General features: G+C 35.8%; 2 protein-coding genes across 3 annotated transcripts; both read left to right on the top strand.

Moving 5' to 3' along the window:
- The first annotated feature begins 321 nt into the window (after positions 1 to 321).
- LOC122018493 (coatomer subunit alpha-1-like) lies at positions 322 to 5175 on the top strand. The gene is made up of 4 exons (XM_042575825.1): positions 322 to 482; positions 602 to 811; positions 1212 to 1703; positions 1978 to 5175. Exons 2-4 carry the CDS (start codon positions 604 to 606, stop codon positions 4920 to 4922), a joined length of 3645 nt encoding a protein of 1214 aa, XP_042431759.1. The 5' UTR covers positions 322 to 482; positions 602 to 603; the 3' UTR covers positions 4923 to 5175.
- A 4119-nt stretch (positions 5176 to 9294) lies between these two features.
- LOC122021128 (formyltetrahydrofolate deformylase 1, mitochondrial-like) lies at positions 9295 to 14572 on the top strand. Of its 2 annotated transcripts, none has more exons than XM_042579215.1 (8): positions 9295 to 9472; positions 9546 to 9658; positions 11022 to 11172; positions 11400 to 11473; positions 11547 to 11706; positions 11909 to 12007; positions 12109 to 12195; positions 14334 to 14572. In XM_042579215.1, the coding sequence occupies exons 1-8, from the start codon at positions 9377 to 9379 to the stop codon at positions 14478 to 14480; spliced, it is 927 nt and encodes a 308-aa protein (XP_042435149.1). In that variant the 5' UTR covers positions 9295 to 9376; the 3' UTR covers positions 14481 to 14572. The 2 variants fall into 2 exon arrangements, with proteins under 2 accessions (XP_042435149.1, XP_042435151.1); XM_042579217.1 differs by having other exon boundaries at positions 9335 to 9472; positions 9546 to 9641.
- The last annotated feature ends 894 nt before the right edge of the window (positions 14573 to 15466 follow it).

Here is a 15466-nt window from a genome sequence, read left to right as displayed (position 1 = left end):
AAATATAGACAGAGAATATAATCATCGTTATAACATATAGTACAACTCCATTAAACGTAATAATATAATACTAATTATATTACATTATCCCTAATCAAGCTAACCTTCGGTTAGGGTTCGATTATAAAATTGCAGACAATTATATATATATAGACGGGGTTCTAATTCGTTGTGATATTTGGAAGATCAGGATACATAATTGAAAAAAAAATGAACAAAAAGTTCTGCTTGAAATACTCTAGGGCAATTATTAAAAATCGTAAATGTTTCGGGCAAACTTGAAAGGCTAAGCTTGAAACAGAGCAATGCGAGTATAAAACTTGGAAAAGGCGAACTGCAATTAGTGTGTAACCGGAAAGGAGAGTTCTCTCCGTCTCCGTGTCCGTCTCCGGTCGTCGGGCTACCCCCTTCAATTTTGTCGTCTCCCCTCCAGATCCCCGTCGGCAGCGATCTGGTCTCGAGATCCAGTTCTTAAATTTCAGGTCGGAAGAAGCTTCTATAGATCCGGCTTCGGATTCGAGCCCTAGATCCGTTTTCCAGTGTGCACCCCCTCTTCCTCCGTTCTGATTTGCGTGTGTCTGGTATGTTTTTGATCTGGCAGATATGCTGACCAAATTCGAGACGAAGAGCAACCGGGTGAAGGGTGTGAGCTTCCACAGCAAACGCCCCTGGGTCCTTGCCAGCCTTCACAGCGGCGTTATCCAGCTATGGGATTACCGCATGGGCACTCTCATCGACCGCTTCGACGAGCACGACGGTCCCGTACGCGGCGTCCACTTCCACAAGTCCCAGCCCCTTTTCGTATCCGGAGGTGATTGCTGCTTTGTCCTGATAATGCTCAGACTGCTTCTGATCTTATTTCCCTAGCGTTGCATTCTTTTTTGTTCGTCAAGTACTAGTTCAGATCTTGCTCAGCCTTCTTTGATCTAGTTACCCTGGCGTTGCATTCTATTTTGCTCGTTAAGTCTGAGATCAGATTAGCCCTTCGCAAATTGTGGCTGGTTTGCTTTCGTAGTCCTGAGATTAGATGAAATTGCTAACGATGCACGTTTTTTGAATTAAAGATTCAAATATTCTCGACGAAGATATTGGAATATGCTGTATTTGCTTTTCTTTGACGTTTTAAAGTATGTTAGCTTCAGATCTGCACCAATAATCTCAAGGGTCCAATTCGGTTATACTTATTTCTGACAGGGATGTTGTATTTGCAGGAGATGACTATAAGATTAAGGTCTGGAATTATAAGACACACCGGTGCTTGTTTACCCTCCTTGGTCATCTTGATTACATTCGCACTGTGCAGTTCCATGATGAGCATCCATGGATTGTTAGCGCAAGTGACGACCAAACTATTAGGATATGGAATTGGCAATCTCGGACCTGCATTTCTGTATTGACAGGGCACAACCACTATGTGATGTGTGCCTCATTTCATCCAAAGGAAGACCTGGTTGTTTCTGCATCTCTGGATCAGACAATCCGTGTTTGGGATATTAGCTCACTGAGGAAAAAAGTTGCGCCAGCTGATGATCTCCTACGTTTGGGTCAGATAAACTCAGATTTATTTGGCGGTGTTGATGCTGTTGTTAAATATGTCTTGGAAGGTCATGACCGTGGAGTCAATTGGGCATCGTTCCATCCAAGTTTGCCTCTTATAGTGTCTGGAGCAGATGATCGGCAAGTAAAATTATGGAGAATGAATGGTAATTCTGAAAATATCTGTCTGTTGAGTCTTTCACTTGCATCCTATCATATAGTATATAAACTCCTTTATTCATCTTCAGAAAAATTAAATCCTAAAAAATCTAATTACATGGAATATCATCTAATAGAGTTGTGCAAATTCCTTTTTTTTCACATTATACTATGTACTTAAAATGTGAAGAATATATGGATGTTTAACTATTCATTTCTTGAGGAAGCTAAATTAAATTCTAAAAGCGAGACCTGCTCCATTAAATATCAATTGTATTGCAGATACAAAAGCTTGGGAGGTGGACACATTGAGAGGTCACATGAATAACGTCTCTTGTGTGATGTTCCATGCGAAGCAAGATATCATTGTATCTAACTCAGAAGACAAAAGTATTCGCATTTGGGATGCTACAAAACGAACTGGTATTCAGACATTTCGCAGGGAACATGATCGTTTCTGGATTCTTGCTACACACCCTGAAACTAACCTTCTGGCTGCTGGCCATGATAGTGGCATGATTGTTTTCAAATTGGAGAGAGAACGCCCTGCTTTCTCTGTCAGTGGAGATACTTTACACTATGTGAAAGATCGTTTCTTGCGAGTCTACGAATTCTCAACTCAGAAGGACAATCAGGTTGTTCCCATAAGACGACCTGGTTCAGTTAGTTTGAACCAAGGACCTAGAACATTGTCTTTTAGCCCCACAGAGAATGCTGTCTTGATCTGTTCTGATGTCGATGGTGGATCTTATGAGCTGTATATTGTTCCTAAAGATGCTGCTGGAAGAGGTGATTATATGCAAGATGCAAGGAAGGGAGTAGGAGCATCAGCTGTTTTTGTAGCTCGTAATAGATTTGCTGTTCTTGATAGGAGCAGCAATCAAGCCATAGTGAAGAATCTTAAAAATGAGATTATAAAAAAGAGCCCTCTGCCAATTGGTACTGATGCTATATATTATGCCGGCACTGGTAATTTGTTGTGCAGGGCTGAGGACAGGGTGCTTATTTTTGATCTTCAACAGAGGATTGTACTTGGAGAGCTTCAAACTCCATCTGTTAAATACATTGTCTGGTCAAGTGACATGGAGTCAGTTGCCTTGCTAGGTAAACATACTATAATAATTGCTAATAAGAAACTTGTGCACCGTTGCACAATGCATGAAACTATCCGTGTGAAAAGTGGTGCATGGGATGACAAAGGTGTGTTTATCTATACAACATTAAATCATATCAAGTATTGCCTTCCTAATGGAGATGGTGGAATAATAAAAACACTCGATGTTACTATTTACATCACCAAGGTTTCTGGAAACAATATCTATTGCTTGGATCGTGATGGAAAGAACCATGTGGTATCAATCGATTCGACAGAGTACATCTTCAAGCTCTCCCTGTTCCATAAACGTTATGATCATGTGATGAATATGATCAAGAACTCACAGCTTTGTGGTCAAGCTGTCATTTCATATCTACAGCAGAAAGGTTTTCCTGAAGTGGCTCTCCATTTTGTGAAAGATGAAAAGACTAGATTCAACCTAGCTCTTGAGAGTGGTAACATCCAAATTGCCGTTGCTTCAGCAAAAGAGATAGATGATAAGGACCACTGGTACAGGTTGGGTATTGAGGCTCTTAGACAAGGAAATACTAGCATTGTGGAGTATGCATATCAAAGGACAAAGAACTTTGAGAGGTTATCTTTTCTTTATCTCATAACTGGTAACAGGGAGAAGCTGTCCAAAATGCTGAGAATTGCGGAAATCAAGAATGATATTATGGGTCAATTCCATAATGCCATGTATCTTGGTGATATTCATGAGCGTATAAAGATATTAGAGAATGCTGGTCATTTGCCTCTAGCATATGCGACAGCTGTGAGCCATGGGCTTGAAGAAATTGCTAGCAGGCTGGCTACTGAGTTGGGTGAAAATGTTCCCATTTTACCTGAAGATAAAAAGCGTTCTCTTCTCTTACCACCTTCATCTCTGATGTGCTGTGGTGATTGGCCATTGCTAAGAGTAATGAGAGGTATTTTTGACAATGCACTGGACACTGGTAGGGCAGGGAATGAGGAAGAGGAAGATGCTAACAATGCGGACTGGGGTGATGAGGAATTGGACATTGTTGATGTGGATGACATGATACAGAATGCTGATATATCTGCAGAGCTTGAGGATGGAATAGAAAATAAAGATAATGAGGAAGGAGGATGGGACCTTGAGGATTTGGAACTACCACCAGATGCAGATACACCAAAAGCTTCTGCAAATGCTAGTTCACTATTTGTTGCTCCTACTCCTGGTATGCCTGTTAGCCAAATCTGGATTCAGAAGTCATCTCTTGCAGGTGAGCACGCAGCTGCTGGAAATTTTGATACAGCCATGCGCTTGCTTACCCGGCAATTGGGTATCAAAAATTTTGCTCCTCTAAAGCCATTGTTCATGGATCTTCTTTTGGGAAGTCACACCTACATGAATGCCTTTGCTTCTGTTCCAGCTATGTCAATTGCTGTTGAGAAAAATTGGAGCGAATCAGCAAGTCCTAATGTTAGAGGACCACCAGCACTTGTATTTAAGTTTTTCCAGATGGATGAGAAGCTGAAGGCAGCTTATAAAGCCACAACAGATGGAAAGTTTCCTGAGGCTCTACGCTTATTTTTGAATATTTTGCATGCTATTCCGCTTATCATAGTGGACTCAAGAAGGGAAGTCGACGAAGTGAAGGAGCTGATTGAGATTGCCAGAGAGTATGTTCTGGGCTTAAAAATTGAGGTCAAAAGAAAAGAACTCAAGGACAATTCAGTTCGGCAACAAGAACTTGCGGCCTATTTCACCAATTGTAAACTTCAGAAGATGCATGCCAGGCTAGTCCTCACTAATGCTATGACTGTCTGCTATAAGGGAGGAAATTATGCTACAGCGGCAAATTTTGCCCGGATGCTTCTGGAGAACAGCCCAACTGAAATCCAAGCAAAAAAGGCGAGGCAGGTGCTTCAACATGCTAGTGATAAAAAGGATGCTAGCCAACTTAATTATGATTACAGAAATCCTTTTGTAGTGTGTGGGGAAACTTATGTTCCTATATATCGGGGGCAGAGAGATGTTTCTTGTTCGTACTGTGGGGCTCGGTTTGTACCATCTGTTGAGGGGCATCTTTGCTCTGTCTGCGAGCTTGCAGTAGTGGGAGCAGATGCCTCAGGTCTACTTTGCTCTCCTACACAGATGAGATAAATGAAAACAGGTAATTTTCTATGTGAAGGGATACTTCTTTTCTTCTAGCTACCTTGGGCGTAACTTGTTATATATTTTGCCTTGTCAAGCTGAATTTTTAATGCTAAGTTCAAGAAAACATTTGGCCAGTTGATTTTGGGCATCTATCTTGGTTTTAGTGATTAATATTTCAATTAGCTCGTGCAGATTTTTTTTTTTAAATGTAAGAGACAATTCTTTTGTTTCAAGTATGGGAACTTTCATTTTGAGTTTAGGATGTTTATGTTTAATTTTTCATATGCAGGAAACCTTGTTATTCTTTGAGCTCACAATTTATTGTCATTTTTATATAGTTATTCACTTATTCGTGCCCTTGGATCTTCTATTGCTGTTTTCAGTGTATTTTACCTTTTTTATTTCTCATAATCTTTGTTTCTTAATTTTATCCACCTAGTTATTATAAGATCCTAGTCCTTAACTCTATGAATCACATCAATTTATTACAACTTGAACTGATTAAAACTTTTATATGAATTTTAGTAGCTATTTTCACTACATATTAATTGTTTTGTGGGTTTATTATCACATTGTTTACTAACTTTTGTTTCTAGAAGACCCAATTCAAACTTAACCTCTAGTACATTACTGATTCTTTGGCCTATACCATTATGTTTGTCTTGCCCATTGCCTAACATTAAATATCAGTCCAAGTACAAAAGTGACATCTACTTGACTCAAACTTATCTCTGAACATTAAAATTAGAATGCCAATATGAATATTTATCCTTTAAATAGTAAAAATTTAAGGATAATGTTTGATTGAATTTCACAAGGCTAAATAAATGAGATTGATATGTAAAGAAAGATCTATTTGTTGAAATTAGAATTGCTGGAAAAACGATCATGTCATTCACTGCACCCTTATGATAACCTAAAATAGTACGTACCAGAAGATTTTTGAACAAATAGTGAAACAGTTTGTAGTGTTTTTCAGCTTATTGTTCAACGACATTCTTGTGCAAAGAGTCCATATGATTAGTTGGGAATGGAAAAGTTGACTTTATCTTATGAAAGCTATTCTGAGTAACTATCATAACACGTGTTTATTAAGCCCTCTTTCTCATGATGCTACCTCTTTTAATTAAATTGAAATATAGTTCTTGCATCTAGGCTAATTAGGCTGAATCAATTAAATCAAATAATCATGAATGTTATCTTTATATTATGTATGTGTTGTACTGCTTGATTTGTGTTTTGTGGCACAAAAAGGTTTTTTACTTTAGTGGGTTTTCTTAGATTTGTAAGATGAATAATAGCATTGCTTCTAAAGACTTAATAATCTTAGAAATCTTTATGACCCATTCAAAAACATCAAGAAAAGATCACATGTATTTTTTGTTTCACAGTAATTAAGTTTGTTAAAGGCTGGTGTGCCTAGTTATCCTGTCGTGTGTCTTTTTTCTTCTGGTTTCTGGTTTTTTCTACTTATCTTGTCTCCTGCACTAAGAATCCCTTAAAATGTAGAAACCTCATACATACATTTACTAAGTAGCAGAAAAGTCCTCTCATATAAGAGTTAGGATTCTCTGCTTGCGTCAACTGAGTACTAGAAGTCAAAGTTGAGATTTTGGTAAACCATTTTGTCAACTCAAGGTTGTGATTTTCTCTAGTGAGTTAGGATTCTCTCTTTTTCATTAGTAGTGTGTGCGACATCTCTGAAACAAGAATTTCCTTCAGACCCTCACCTGGCAACCCTACCAAAGTTGAGGTTTTGGTAAATAGGCTATTAAGGTATACCATTTTGTCAGATTCCTTACTTGCAGGAGCACAAGCAGATACACAAACTTGACATGCCTATTTAATTGCTCTACAGGTCTTTTCACAATTGTCCTGGGTGTCATTTTACCATGTCTCGTTGAACAAACATAAATTTCCAAAACTCTGAAAATTTTGTCCAATAACTCTTTTTTTTCCTTTTCTGCTCTTGGTACATATTTCATCTACAACTGAACTAGATTTTACTTTTCCCATCCTGGTTCTGCCTAATTTCCTTTTTGTGCTTCAGGTATTCCGTATTCCTACAAGCTGCCCCCACTTTCAAACCATACATTTGCTCAGAGGCCTTCTTTGTCATCCAATGTTTTTCTAGCTGTAGTAAGTCTTAGTTTCTGGGGTTTCAGTGGCACACTTGCCTCTGTTTTAATTGGACTATAGTACAAGGTGCATGTTCTTCATCTATGCTCAGTGGCTAAATTTTTCCCGAGGATAAAACTTAGCTCGAAAAGTCTTCCAAACATTCAATTCTCAGATATTTTTTTTTTATAACTAGACATCATAAGTTGGCTCCTAGCTACTGATTTCTATTCTCCTTTTTGTTTCTTTTTTTTTTTAAGCATATCGATCTTTGTAAGTTTTCTATGAAACTAATGATTGCTTGATGCATTGTTATGCCAAACTTGATGTTATTTTTTATTCTTTTCCGGAAAGTTACTTAGATTGCGAGACAAAATTTTCAATTGACAAATTTTTTAGCCTTGTTGCTACTGGAATTTAAATTAACTGCGCTGCACTGAATCCACGTTGGTTTGAAATCCATCTATTTTGCACCTCATTTTCCTAGTTATTGTATTAGTAACTTCAATTAAGTGATATCGCTTATTCTAAGTGGTTCAGTATCGTCAATCTTACGGTAAGATATTGATAGGTAAATTACAATGATGTTTTATTTTAGCGCAGCAGCTCTTTATATGGGAAAGATTAGACAATTAATGAGATATTTTGTACTAGTTGAGATTGATCCTAAGATCTACTAGAGTAAATGTACATGCAGATATTAACTGTGCCATTCTACGTACTTAGATGGTTGCTTTAGGATGCTTTTGGATGACTGCTGTGTAAAAATAGACGGGAGCTGGGTTGTAATGTTCATGCGAATGCCTGGTAATTTTATGAATTGAAGTCGAACCCCTTTGGCTAAAATGAGTTCACCATGGCGAGAATTTGTGGTTTAGCAAGGATTGGGTTATGGGTTTGATTTCACTGGAGCATAGTGATGGGTTTGATCTGTCTGGATGTGGATCTAAATCAAGTCAGAATGAGTTAGAACCATACCATTGACTGTATGGCGAAACAAACTAATGGGAATAAATAGATCAAATTTGTTGGTTCCGCGAGTTTGATCGTGCAATCAAATATTATACAAAAGGGAATTCAGTTTTAAAGCAATTTTACAAAATTTATGATAATTTTTTAATTTTTTTTCCATTTTTTTGAATTTATTATTGGAAAAGTGAAAAAAGAGAAAACTTAGCACGATCGAAAAACTTGATTACCGTGTAGTGTTAGAGCATCCGCATTGTTCATTAATGGAGTGTTATAACATCTTCATTGGTGTTAAAATTAATATATAACATCAATATGAAGAGGTGTTATAACACCCTTTCACATTAATATGTTCATGATTTTGAATGTGTTAATGTTGTATGGGATGGGCCAACCCTAGCCCACCCCGTTAAGTGTATTTTTTTTAAATTTTTTTATTAAAAAAATATAAATTTTAAAATTAAAAATCAAATAAAATAGGTAAATAATAAATAATGAGTGTATTTTTAGTAATAATATTAATTTTTTTAAACGATAATAATTTTTTTACCTATTTTTTTCGAACATTTAAGCTTGTATTTTATATTATTTTATTTATTTATAATTTATTTTTATTTAATTTGAATTAAATTTAAAAAAATTATAACAGCTAGTTAATTGTTAATAATAATAATTTTAATATTTTAAAATTTATTTATTTAATATGATATAATTTTAAGATGATTGAATGGATTGTGGGACTCATGAATAATGAGTATTAATGTTGAAAGGAATTTGGATGATATGTTGTTATAATGAATATGTGACAATGGATCCTATGTTTTTTTATGAGATAATGAGTATTATAACATAGATTCATTATGGATATTCTTACTACAAACTATAAACAGAATATGTCCTCGGGTCACGAATCGCTAAGTCTCACAGTGAGACATCCCATTTTTCTTGAAAGTATTATTGCAATGGATCCTACCTGCTAAATTGTGGATCATGCCTATTCTTTCTTTTAATTTTTTTCGTTTATTTTTTATTTTTATTATTATTATTATTATTTTAAAATTAATAATATCATCATCATCATCATCATCATCATCATCGTCGTCGCATCAACAAATTACAAGGTCCAAAGAGAGATTACAGTTGGATTCAAAGTAGGGCGCTTAGGTGCGTGGGAGTAGATTGCGCGGGTATGATTGTTCCGGGTAACAGAAGTTTGTTTCATTGGAGGAGATCCAGCCATCCAGGGATATCCCTTAACTCAACTCCACACCACTATTATATGTTTTTAGTGATTCTTTATTATCATCTACACGAACCACTCCGTAGTCCGCTCGAGAGAGAGAGAGAGAGAGAGAGAGAGAGAGAGGGAGAGAATGGTCCTTTGGGATCGGATCGCGAGGAGAGCGGCAACCTCGATCCCCGGAACCCAGGCACGCTCCGTCATCGGCATCCACGTCTTCCGCTGTCCGGTGAGCCTCTCCTCAGTCGATCGCATTGCCGCCCTCGACGGCACCCTTCATCGATTTCGTTTATGCTGGGCAGGATGTGGTGGGGATCGTCGCCAAACTCTCCGAGTGTATCGCTTCCAGGGGCGGCAACATACAGAGCGTGGATGTCTTTGTTCCCGAGAATAAGCAGGTCTTTTACTCCAGGAGGTTGGGGTTTGCATTCGCTCCTGATTCATTTGCTTCCTACTTTGTTGGATCGAGATTTGATGATGGAATAGTTTGTCTGGTTGGATGTGATTGAAGTGAGTAGGAGACTATGTTTGATAAAGATTAATATTCGAATTGTAGATTAGTCAAAATAGTGACGAGATGTAGGATCATATAATGCATACCCTAAACTAAAAATCTCCTTCTTGACTAATTTTCTCAGTAATGAAAGAAGGCGGCGGAATGCTAACCTCAGAGCTATCCAGAGGCATTCTACTAAATAGTTTTAGGATGCAGTCAATTGAACGCGTCCTAAGTGGTGGAAGTACTGATGTGTTAGAGTGCTTTAAAGTCATTATCAGCCTAGACTTGCAACTATTTTGAACAGATCGTCACTAACCATGGTTGGTCACATTTAGGCATTGGCGATTGCAAGATAGGATTTTTCTTTACTGAAGTTGACCAAGTTATTTGATCTCGAGCTAATTATGAGGATCATATGCCTTTTCCCTAATATTTAGTAATAATGTACTTGCTACTGCAATACCCCAAGTCCAATTATCCACAATCATTCGTTTACATTAATTTGAGACTAGGCATTCTCAACTAGCATGGTCTTAGATACCGGAATCATCAGTAACATATGGGATCAGTAATTCAGTGTCATACCTACCTATACTGCTTGGTATTCTGAAGCAAATGAAAACCAATACCTTGAAAATAATGATTGGCAGATACCAATCTGACATGCTTCTTAGACCTCTTAGTAAACTCCTATTTGATTACTGTTGAAAATTCCTTCCAGTACATGATCATTTGAAATCTCCACCCTCCTATGCTTTTCTTATTATAACCCTGCCATGAAAAAAATAGATGCCAGGAGCTGTTAACTTATACTCTATTTTGTATTTGCTTACTTTATTATTAGCAATGGGCTTATAGACAACTTGGTGTAAAATAAGTTGCTTCTTGGTAACTACTAGTGTTAAGAACCATAGGTTCCCTTTGATTAGTGTATTCAATATCAAATCTTTTCTTCTAGTTGAGAGATTAGATACATCATATGCATTATCCTTGAATTTTTATTTATAAGATCATCTGATCATCTTTTCTGATACTGTCATGAATCTAGAAACTCTTCTAGTTTTCCATTTTTGGTTGATATCTCTGCTACTGTTATCTGTTTTACATTAGCACAATTTACATCAATCAAGCTGACTTTTAAGAATTTTAATTTTTGAACTCATAGGTAAGCATGTTTATTATCTCCATTAATATGAGTAATATGCAAACTACAAGCAACTGAACTCATTTGCAAATAACTTCCAGTTTATATGATTCTAATAATAGATACATGTGGCAGTGAATTTGTCTTTAATCCTGCTTGTTGGCCTCGGGAGGTGATGGATGATGACTTCCTCAAATTATCAAAGTTGTTCAAGGCAGAAAGATCCATTGTGCGGGTCCCTTACCTAGACCCTAAATATAAGATTGCAATTCTTGTTTCAAAGCAGGTGTGATATGCCTAACTATTGCCACTTTCTGCTGAAGAATTAGGCCTTCAAATATCTAAGCTCAAATATGTCACACCAAAGGCAAAAAACCTTACATTCTTGATGCAAAGATATGTAGTTAATAAATATAATGTATTTTGATTCACAATTCATCCCCTGCACTCTTAAATAGCCAATTTCTATTTCCATGTATTGGTTTGTTCTTAAAGAATTATTCTTTTATACAGGAACATTGTTTGGTAGATTTGTTATATAGATGGCAAGAGGGTAAACTTCCTGTTGATATCAGTTGTGTAATAAGGTGTGCCACATTGCTCGTCTTCTCTTTTCAACAAATTCAGCATGTGAACTTAAATTTCTCTAAATTGACACAGTAATCATGAAAGGGCTCTAAATACACACGTTATTCGATTTCTTGAAAGACATGGGATTCCATATCATTATTTGCCAATGAGTGAGGAAAATAAAAGAGAACCAGAGATCCTGAAGTTGATTAAAGATACTGATTTTATAATACTTGCAAGATATATGCAGGTTTGTCCTTTGATTTTTTGTTGTTTTTTTACTTCCAACCCTTTCCTGATCTCTATTCTCTTATAATGCTAACTGTATCTTTCAATATTGAAGTTTTGGAACTGAATTTTAAGATGTTCAATCAATTATGCAAACCTTGACTAAAGCAATTCATATGTTATTTGAAATACTATTTTCTTATCCCCTTAAAAAGCGATTGTAGATACTATCAGGATTTTTTTTGGAGAGCTATGGTAAAGATGTAATTAATATTCATCATGGCCTTCTTCCATCATTTAGGGGTGGACGTCCTTCCCAGCAGGTCTCACTTTTAAGTACTTTATTAATTTTTTAAACTCTCTTAATTTCTTAGATATCACGTGGCTGTGAGTTATAACTTGTAAATGTGTTATGTCAATCCAGGCTTTTGACGCTGGGGTGAAACTTATTGGTGCAACAACTCATTTTGTTACTGAAGAACTGGATGCTGGTCCAATTATTGAACAGATGGTGATATTCTTTTGCTAAATCCTTAATCAGAATTTGTTTCTCATGCCTTATTTCTTGGATATATCCAGACTATCTAACATATTTCCTTTCACTTTATCATTAAAACTAATTGTTCCCTAATAAAGGTTATTTTATTTTATTTTAGTAATTCTTCGTTCAGTTTAGAATTCTTTCTTTACTACTTACAGCGTTAGATCCTAATCATATTGACACCCTAGATCCTAATCATATTAATACCCTAGACCCATAAATCATTATTTTGCACCATAAAACTATAAAAAAAATTTCCCTAAGAGAGACACTACAATCACACAAGACTTTAGAAACCTCTTTCCATTTTAATCACCAACTCTTATAATTGTAGCTTTATCAATATATGCTACTTTAACAAAAATAAAAATAAAAAATCAGGTTTCTAATTTAACTGTTAAATTAGTTATGCGTATATTAATATGCATATAATTGGCTCTTCCTCTTAGAACGATTATACCGAGTTCAAGTTCCATGTTATTATATTGGGATCAACACATGCAGCAGGGTGAATTATAAAAACTTAAAGAATGTTTATTTTGTTTCCTAGGCATAGACAAACGTGTCATTGTTGAGAGTTGATACGCAACATTCATGCAAGTTATTGAATGGAAACACTTTTTATTATGCTGATTTTTTACATGATATCGTTTTGTCTATTAAAACCCAACAAAATTTCTATTCTTCTGGCATCTTTAGATGCTTGAAGATAATGCAACTTTAGTGGATTTTACAATGCTCAGTATCCTTTGAGGTCATCTGCAGAATATAATGTCAATGGATATATTGGCAGCTAACAAACCCAACCAGGTGAATCCAAGAATCAAGGGGCTTTAATCCCTAGTTTTGTGTCATTGATAAGTATCAACACAATTATAGAATGAGAATATTTTTTTAGCATTATTATACATAATTCCTTATTGAGTTGGATCCCACAAAAAAAAAATGTAGATCCGCTACATTAACGGCCCCTCTAGTGCCGGCCCTACGGATATGGAGGGAGAGTTGGATCCCACAAAAGCAACTATGGGAGGTGGCATCACCCTGACTAGTATGCTACTAAAACTACAAGTTCTACCATTTAGCTAATATTGACTTAGGCTCCGGCACAATTAGTTTAAGCATGCATCCAACTTTACATTTAGTTCATGAAATAAAAAATTGGTCAGAAATAGAATTACTATTTCTTGAATAAAAAATTGATGAGTGAAATTGGAAAATATATTTCTTTGTTTAGTTCATACTTTATAATATAAAATAGATGGATCATTTGATCGTGTATGGTTATAGGAACCTTATAAGCATGGGGTAAGGAATACGTCTTTAAGATGATAAACTATGCCCCAACCAATAGACAATGGTTCATTCACCTATCCTAATCAGATCAACACATCCAATTTAGCCAGCCCTGATTTGGCTGACCAATTCCACCTACTTAGCGTGGAACAATTTGTCAGTCATCCCTGCCTGTCCAGTTCTTCTAATTTGGTCGGTTCATCCAACTCTCTCGGTCCAGCCTACTTGACCTCCTTGGTTTGCTTTGCTTGCCTTGTCCATCCAATCCATTCGTTTGTCCACCCAGTCCATCCTATCCATCCCTCCTGGTTTGCTTCGTCTCTATGGTATGCTAGGTCTGTCCGGTCCGTTTAGTTTGCCTAACCCACTCGATCATTGTCTGACCTGATTTGCCTAGCCTGACTTATCTTATTTTCTTGCTATCCGGCCTCCTTGGACAGCCTGACCCACTTTGCTATTCAATATATATTTTCACTATTGCTGACTAACATGAGTAGGTCAATAAACAACAATTGGATCAATTAGCTCCCTCTACATACCTCTTGTCTCTGGCTAGAATCCTAGATGGCTAGATGAGTCAACTAGTCCTCAGGAATGCTTGTAGTTTTGTATGCATGCTATCCAAAATGCTTTTATCATCACCATTATCTAGCCATGTTTTTGTCCCTAGTGAATCTTTTCTCCATTGAGTTCTATTATAAGGCTATATTACTAAATAATATAAATCAATTATGGTTTATTATATTGATTATAAATATTTTCCACCTAACACTCTGAAATGCGTTGCGCTTTGTTTTGCTTAAATGGTGCAGGTAGAGAGAGTCTCTCACAGGGATACCTTACAAAGCTTCGTGCAGAAATCTGAGAACCTCGAGAAGCAATGCCTGGCACAAGCAGTAAAATCATATTGTGAACTTCGAGTGCTACCTTACGAAGTAAACAAGACGATCGTATTCTGATACGAGATCCCTTGCAAGCCTTCTCACATGCCATTATCTTATCTGTTGAATAATATCTTAATTACTGGAAAATTATCTTATATGTTGAATAATATCTTGATTACTTTCCAGTCGCCCGTTGTTCTGATCATACTTTCCAAAGCATGAACTGAATCTAAAGATTAAATTGATTTAATCAGAAGTTTTTGTTTGATTTTAGTTTGAAATTTTATTTGAAGAAATGGTTGTGGTTTGGTTTTGAAATTCTAAAATTGAAATGCCACGTCAATTTTTGTTAGTTGGTACAATATATCCATTCAGCTTAACTAATCCTAGCGAGACCTGATGGGAGATTTTTTATTTCCCGAGGAATTCACCTATAGGAAATCCTTTAGTCAACTGGATGGATAATGTCATGTATCAATGTGGCAAAGGTGAGTTGTTCGTTTTAGTATTTCTATCAATTTATTTTTAGGTCAATACGAAAAAGATAAATTACAGATGACTACTAGTTATCAGTACAAATAGTCAAGACATAAGGGTAGATATGCTTGAACGTATTGAGTTTTGATTTCAAAATCTTATGTGATAATATCTCATGTCTCAATCATCATACGATCCCGAGAGACAGATAATGATTAATTTCTGACAAACTGTTGAAGTTCATTCGCAATATAGATTAAGAGCGTTCTATGTTAGTAAATTTAAGTCCAATTTACTTATAAAAATATTAAATTATAATATATATATATATATATATATATATATATATATATATATATATATATTATTTTAAATTTTTTTACATAATACATTTTTAAAAATAATAGTATTAAATTAATCAAGTTTGTTATATATTATTGTCAGCCAAGTTTGTTATATATTATTCAGTCTTTATTAATTATATTTTAGTCTAAATGAAATTGTATGGTGTTAGTGTGTCATCTATACAAATATTAAATCATATAAAATATCAAAATTTATTACATAATTTTTAAAATAATTTT

This window comes from Zingiber officinale, chromosome 9A (genome assembly GCF_018446385.1).
Source record: "Zingiber officinale cultivar Zhangliang chromosome 9A, Zo_v1.1, whole genome shotgun sequence".
Taxonomy (NCBI): Eukaryota; Viridiplantae; Streptophyta; class Magnoliopsida; order Zingiberales; family Zingiberaceae; genus Zingiber; species Zingiber officinale.
This window is presented reverse-complemented; position numbering and strand designations above follow the sequence as displayed.

Bases quoted from the DNA above. Each gene is read 5' to 3' on its own strand.
- LOC122021128 (XM_042579215.1), top strand. From the start codon at position 9,377: ATGGTCCTTTGGGATCGGATCGCGAGGAGAGCGGCAACCTCGATCCCC. The intron at 9,659-11,021 runs GTTGGGGTTTGC...TACATGTGGCAG, and splicing joins CAGGTCTTTTACTCCAGGAG to TGAATTTGTCTTTAATCCTG. The intron at 12,008-12,108 runs GTCTCACTTTTA...ATGTCAATCCAG, and splicing joins GTGGACGTCCTTCCCAGCAG to GCTTTTGACGCTGGGGTGAA.
- LOC122018493 (XM_042575825.1), top strand. From the start codon at position 604: ATGCTGACCAAATTCGAGACGAAGAGCAACCGGGTGAAGGGTGTGAGC. The intron at 812-1,211 runs GTGATTGCTGCT...TTGTATTTGCAG, and splicing joins GCCCCTTTTCGTATCCGGAG to GAGATGACTATAAGATTAAG. The intron at 1,704-1,977 runs GTAATTCTGAAA...ATTGTATTGCAG, and splicing joins AAAATTATGGAGAATGAATG to ATACAAAAGCTTGGGAGGTG.